The sequence below is a fragment of the Engraulis encrasicolus genome, chromosome 8, assembly GCF_034702125.1.
Source record: "Engraulis encrasicolus isolate BLACKSEA-1 chromosome 8, IST_EnEncr_1.0, whole genome shotgun sequence".
Lineage (NCBI taxonomy): Eukaryota > Metazoa > Chordata > Actinopteri > Clupeiformes > Engraulidae > Engraulis > Engraulis encrasicolus.
In genome coordinates, this window is record NC_085864.1 from 29664363 (window position 1) to 29671862 (window position 7500).

Consider the following 7500-nt stretch of genomic DNA (forward strand, 5'->3'; position numbering starts at 1 on the left):
CTCCTCCTCTCCTCTCCTCTCCTCTCCTCCTCCTCTCCTCCTCCTCTCCTCCTCTTCTCTCCTCCTTCTCCTCTCCTCCTCCTCTCCTCCTCTTCTCTCCTCCTTCTCCTCTCCTCTCCTCTCCTCCTCCTCCCCTCCTCCTCCTCCTCCTCCTCCTCTTCCTCTTTTCCTCCTCCTCCTCCTCCTCATCCTCATCCTCCTCCTCCTCCTCCTCCTCCTCCAGACACCACACCAACCCCGTGGGCACTGAGTGGCGCTGGAAGATGGACCCGGCCGAGAAGATCCTGCTGGAGGCTGTGGAGAACCACCAGAGCATGATCAAGCAGTTCAGAGGTAAAGCTCTCCATCCTGGAGGCTATACACACACGCATGCACATGTGCAAGCATGAGCAACACACACTGAACACACACACACACACACACACACACACACACACACACACACACACACACACACACACACACACACACACACACACACACACGCACACACGCACACACGCACATACACATGCACGATCACCAGACACACACACACTCACACTACTGGACACACACACACACACACACACACACACACACACACACACACACACACACACACACACACACACACACACACACACACACACACACACACACACACACACACACACACACACACACACACTCAAAACATGTATACACAAACTCACTGAACACACACTTTTCACCAACATTTTACATTTCTGCATTCTTGCAAGGTTTACATTTGCATTGCTTACCTCCTCTCACGTTTGACTGTCAGTGTTTACCGGTATTTCGTGGCCTGTCATTCACGAATAAGGCTTCACCTGGGAGAAAAAAAAATTACATCCTGTTTTTATTAGTGTTTTTTTTTCTCCCTCGACAACCACTGAATTCTGGCCTCATTTGTCCTTTGGGTGTTCCGGCGAGGTCCAGATACAGCTGATTCATGTGATGATTTGCATAATTCCAATAGCACACCGCACCACATACGGAGCAAGTAATGTATGGCAATACATCGTATGTCAAGACTGTTTTGATATCTACTGACACTTTGAAAATTGCCTCGAAATTACGGGTCGTGCACGTCATAGTCTAACCTAACGCACAACACCTAGCGGAGCATTTCTCACACACACACACACACATTGGCTGACAGCCAATCGCTGACTCTGACTTTTTTTTCTCACCTTTGGCTCTCTGGATATTTATTCTGTTTGTCTTGAAAAATAAGCAGAAAGTTTCTCCTTCAACAAACAATTCTCCAAACTTACCCACCACCAACGACTGAGGACAAATTTTGTTTTCATTTAACTGTCAACGATCCAAATAAAATACCAAGGATGACTCCCTCGTTGCGTAGAAATAACCCAGACAGCCATTTTAGGGGGGATATTTGGCCATCTTTGTCTGATAAGACTGACATTACAGGCTCTAAGTGATGACATGAATCAAGATCCGTTTATTCATTTGCACCTTGTCAGTGAGGTGTGCACACACACGTACACGTACACACACAGACACACACAGACGTACACACACACACACACACGTACACACACACACACGTACACACACGCACACAAACACACACATGTACACACAACGTGTTTACACACACGTTGTACACACGTACACATATACACGCACAAAATTATTATGGGAAGGTGTGCGTTGGCCCTGGGCTGGGCTGGGCAGGAGATAAGCCCTGTACTGGCTGCTTTGATTAGCCGGTGATGGTCCTGTGGCCCCCAGCGGCGCCCTATAAATCTCCCAGATGTCACTCACGCCCGTTAGACAATGGCAGCAGGGCGGCTTGGCTCTGCTCCGTTCGCCCTGGCTCATACACACACACACACACACACACACACACACACACACACACACACACGCACACACGCTCTGTTCGCCCTGGCTCAGCTCAGCTCCGATGACACTGTTTGCCCGCGGTGTCAGCGAGGAGGTCTCTCTCAGCACGGCAACAGCACGGCACAGGCACAGCCAGGGCTTATCTGTCATGACCTTGAGACGGCTGGCTTTCAGGCTTTCACTTTTGACAGGGGCAGGCAACTTTTTTTTGTGTCTCTGTGTTGTGTTGTGTTTGTGTTGGAGTTTGCCGGGAAATGTCTGTCTGTGCTCGCAGGGCATGATTAAGAGGATTCACGCCTGTCAGAAGGAGAAGAGGTGCTGATGTCAACCCCCCCCATGGGAACAATAAGCAATGGGGTGTGCTGCTGTAAGACCACCATAATAATGATGGCATCTATACTGTAGCTGTACAATATACAGTGGTGCTCATATGTTTACATACCCCAGCAGAATATACGCTTTCTCTGTGATTTCTCACAAAATATGAAGGATTACACAAAAGCTTTTTTTTTCACTCATTGCTAGTGACTGGCTTAAGACATTTATTAGCAATCTTCTGTGTTTACTCTTTCAAAAGCATGATCACAACCCAAACTACCCAAATGGCCCTGTTTAACATCAGCTCATTTCAACACAGAAAGCCAAATCAACCCGTCATTAGCTTCAGAAAGAATAAAATGAAGTTTTTGAGTGACCATCTTACTCTCCTGATTTCAACATCATTGAGCCATTCAGGGGAAACCTCAAATGTGAGGTTCCAGCAAGACACCCAAAAATATTATAGGAAACAGCCATTCTGCCAGGAAGAATGTGCTGTTTTGTCATCTGAGAACATTAAGAGCCTTATCCACAACTACCAAACAATTTAGAGTGGCCCCTGATGTTAAACAGGGCCATATTCAGCATCAGAAACTACGGTATGTAAACTTTTGAAAAGGGTCATTTGGGTAGTTTTGGTTGTGATCATGCTTTTGAAAGAGTAAACACAGAAGATTGCTAATAAATATCTTAAGCCAGTCACTAGCAATGAGTGAAAAAAACGGTTTTGTGTAATCCTTCATATTTTGTGAGAAATTGCCAAGAAAGCGTATATGCTACTGGGGAATGTAAACATATGAGCACCACTGTAGGTGCATTGTATAGTAGATGGTATCTACTAGCCAGTAAACATACAGCATTTAGACATTTTACTCCACATATAGGGGTTTGACAGCATTATACACATATGCAATACATTTTTATGCTTGTATTGCCTCATGGCTGAACATTTTTTTTGCCTTGCTTTCAGTAGAAATGTCGATTCGAATCGACTCGTTCCTCCAGAATTGTAATCAAATCAAATCGCAAGGACAGTGCCAATGCATTCATAATTTCAGTAAATCTTATGATTCACAGCCCATAACAACTGTATTGCTCGTTTGCGGTCCACCAATTTATCAACGATGAGATCATTGTATTTGGAGCAACAATCTGCATAATACAACATAAATATTGTTCAGTTTTTCATCACTGTAGAGAGCTCCATTAATGATTTTGCTCCTTGGACTGCCCCCTCTGCAGCCTGCCAGGCATTGGATTCCTAATTCCGATTGTTTTGTGATTAATCAAACAATGCTGGTGCTGCCAGCTGCATTAATTCATTATGGCATCCGGGATTACATAATGGAACAAGGCTCCTTGATGTGCAAGAGCAATGGATCCAGTACACTCAAGGCACTTGTGATTTTGTCATTAAAGCAAACCTTGTAATATTACAGAAAGCTAAGTAGTTTTCTGAGGCATTGTTTCTCTAATGCTGCATATAATATCTGTTCAAAATCAAGACCGATTGCATCCTGGTGTTTCAGTTCTCTCCTTACAAGTTGACTTTTGTGGCAACATGGGTGTTTCTTATATAGGTGAGCTTTTGTTTCAAATTGTTTGAGCTTACAATCTGCTTGTGGCCGGAGGTGCTTCATACTGTAAGTGACCCTCATCGATCTAAAAAGTTGACACTTCCTCAGCCAATGGCGTATGCTCTGGGCCATAGCCCCAGCGGAATCACACATTCCCCCCTTACGGTGTCTTAGGCTCTCGCATCGGGAGAGTGGAACATAGAAATAAGCGTTTAGCGCCAGCTGTCATAAGAGGCTCTGTTCTTTTGGAGCAAGCAGTGTGATTTTGATCGACATCTGGTTCACTTTCTCACTGATGCTGCTCGTGACAAAGCCAAAGCTTGCTGGATTGCCAGTCAAGCTGTTGGGGTTTGAGTAGTGCAAAAAGTAGTGGGGTGGTTGCTGGTTGCGATTTGTAGGGGGTGATGAGGGGGATTGTCCCCCCTTCTAGTTTTGATATACCACTTTTTGTATGCGATCTTAGCCATGTTTAAATGCAATTCCATTGATATTGCTTAAAATCTTAAACGTGTCCCCCCCCTTCTGGTTCTTTGACAAATCGCACCCTGGGTGGTGGGATTGAAGTTGGTTGAAGCTCCGCATAGACAGTTTTCACATTCAGTGGTCAGCCCTCTGGAGGTTATTAGTCCTCTCCCTGACGACTTTTTTCCTCATTGTCATTAAAACCTCAGCAGCCTCTTTTGTCCATTTATTCAAGCACTGGGACGTGGCGTTGATTGTTTGAATTCTTTTCCTCCTCGTTCAGACTGCAGTAAGTATGCATATGAGCCAGAGCCGAGAGATAAGATGAGGGGGTGGGTTTGATTAGACGGTCTGTGAGTCTTCACAAGTGCTGCCCTCCCCCCCTCCCTCCCTCCCTCCCTCTCATGATCCGGCCCCGGCCGCGTTTGAAATGTCACTGGGAGATCTCTGCAGATCGACCACTGAGTCAATTTCAAGATCTGCTTCACATCGGGGTGATTGTATTTTGATCTTTCTTCACCTCATCTCTCTCTCTCCTTCACTTTCCGTTTCCCTTTCACTTTCTCTTTCTCTCTCTCTCCCTCTCCCTCTCTCTCTCTCTCTCTCTCTCTCTCTCTCTCTCTCTCTCTCTCTCTCTCTCTCTCTCTCTCTCACACACAGTCTCTTTCTCTCTCTTTCTCTCTCTTTCTTTGTCTTTCTCTGTCTTTCTCTCTCTCCTTCTATTTCTCTCTATTTCTTTTTTTTCTCCTCTTTTCACATTTGTTCCCCCTTATTTTCCCCCTTCTTATTTGCTATTGTGCTCTCTCTTGCCATCTCTCTCTCTCTCCATCAGTCTCTCTCTGCGTGCAGCCTTTGTAGTTTTTTTTTCCCATCTCCATCCCCTGCTTCTCCTCCTATGCTTATCCTCCCTTCTCCATTTTTCTCTATTTCCAGTTTGAAAAACCCCAAGCTTCATCATGGTTTCAATTTAAACCATCATTACAGACTGCTGAAGTCAGCGCTGTGATGCGCTGCCATGCAGCCCTGCACTGCTTGGCTATTCCTTTACATTGGAGCACCACCATATGAGCAACTGCACCGGCATCATAGCCGGCAGTCATTCCCCAGTGAACTGTGCTATGTGTGTGTGGGGGGGGAGCGGGCGATCGCAATGCAATCTAATTGAAGCACTTCAGAGAAGGGGGAGTAGCATGGTCCCCAGAGGGAAAAGGCTTTAATCGTGAAGGGGTTTTCAAGAGAAGGGCTCTCTTTTTTTGAACCTCGAGAAGTTATATTTCAGGAATGCCGAGGGTTTGCCCGTAATGACTTGAGTCTTTGCCACCTCTGAAAGACCATTGCTGGATTAAATGTTGGTTCTTCTGTGGTCCATTGATTTTTTGATCTCTCCGGCAGAGCGCTCTCTTATTTCCCCCCAGTGGAAGCTGAATCTTTTTTTTTTTTTTGCATTAGTGCAACCTAGATATTTTAAGTAACTCCGGCTGCCTTAACTTTTAAAATAGGCTTAAACCAGTTCTCTGTCAAGAGTGAAATTTTAACAATGGGGCTGGGGAGATAAAAATACACTGCAGTCATTTCCGGCGTTATCTGCATCGAGATTTAACTCCAAGAAAAAAAATAAAATAAGGGAAGGGCAGGGAGCTTGTAAAGATGGTTATATAAGTCTAGTGATTCGCACACACTGTAGTGAATGGATATACGTTGAGATTGTTTTTTTTTCCCAGATGCTTTTCAAAATGGCTCTGAAGTCTTGTCAGGATGAAGGGAGAGAGGGATGACACTGAGAGGCTGAGAGTGCAGGGAAAAACAGCCTCGTCCTCTGCAGCTGCAGAAGAGGGGAAAGTGTGGTAACACTTTACTTGACGCCGGTGTCAATATGCATGTCATTACAATGTCATAACCGTGTCATGTCTTTGCCATAACCGAATGTCACTTAAGGCCAACAGTCATAAAATGTTTATGACATGGGCATAATGTTTATGACATGTGCATAACTGTGCCATGACACTGTTATGACACTGTAATGACATGCATATGACACCGTCGTCAAGTTTAGTGTTACCAAAAGTGTTTTGCCTCAGGTCTTGTCTCTGACTTGGGGGGACCATGAGGAGAAGCCGTGTGTGTGTGTGTGTGTGCGCGTGTGTGCGTGTGTGCGTGTGTGTGTGTGTGTGTGTGCGTGTGTGCGTGCGTGTGTGTGTGTGTGTGTGTGTGTGTGTGTGTGTGTGTGTGTGTGTGCGTGCGTGCGCGCGTGTGTGTGTGCGTGTGTGTGCGTGTGTGTGCGTATGTGTGTGATTTGCGAGCTGCTTGGGCCGGTGCCACTCTGTTGACATTTGCTCATTTATATGACAAGCGTGTCAGGCGACTGGAGGCGAGAGGCAGGCAGCTAAACCTGCTGCAGGTCTGATTATCCCGGGAGGGAATGGTTGGTGTGTCTCTTCTCCTGCAGAGAGCAGGATTGAAGGGAAAGTAAGTGCGTGTGCGTGTGCGTGTGCGTGTGCGTGTGTGTGTTTTACCATGATTGTGTGTACAGAGGAAGTGTGTGTGTGTGTGTGTGTGTGTGTGTGTGTGTGTGTGTGTGTGTGTGTGTGTGTGTGTGTGTGTGTGTGTGTGTGTGTGTGTGTGTGTGTGTGTGTGTGTGTGTGTGTGTGTGTGTACACGCATACACAGACATTGTGTGTGTGTACCACGATTTTGTGTGCATATGCACATGCTCAAATGCCCATCAACATTCAACTTTGATATCCCTTGCCATGTGATGCTTGTTATTATTCAGTGAATGCAGCAGGATAGGGCTCTGTATTCATTCATATGTAATGGTGACTGACTCATGCAAGCAGCCATCATCAGGATATATGGCCCTTAAGAAACACACAGTTCCTATTTTAATGCCGAAGACTTCCTGGGTTGTAGCCACGGTATGTCTTGCTGATAACTCACACTGCAGCCTCGACTGTGGCATATGTGTTTGAAAAGCTCAGTGATGTTGCAATCGTGCAACTGTGGTGGGTGTGTGCGTGCGTACATGTGTGTGTGTGCGAGCGTGGGTACATGTGTGTGTGTGTGCGAGAGTGGGTACATGTGTGTGTGTGTGCGAGCGTGGGTACTAGCTTGCAAGCTCAATCATGCTACAGTCTCTACTGAATAAAATGCTCAGTTACACTGCAATCTCTACTCTTGTGTGTGTGTGTGTGCGCGCTTGTGTGTGTGCGCTCGTGTGTGTGTGCGTCTACGCGTGTGTGTGCATGTGCGCGCTTGCGTGTGCGCGTGT

The 7500-nt window shown here is 46.1% G+C and overlaps 1 protein-coding gene across 1 annotated transcript in view; it reads left to right on the forward strand.

The window, feature by feature from the left end:
* Nucleotides 1–7500, forward strand: part of tyw1 (tRNA-yW synthesizing protein 1 homolog (S. cerevisiae)) — a 117362-nt gene that overhangs the window by 48481 nt on the left and 61381 nt on the right. Inside the window, exon 11 of the mRNA XM_063205411.1 lies at nucleotides 224–333. Coding sequence (XP_063061481.1) covers nucleotides 224–333 — 110 coding nt within the window. The remainder of the gene's footprint in view (nucleotides 1–223; nucleotides 334–7500) is intronic.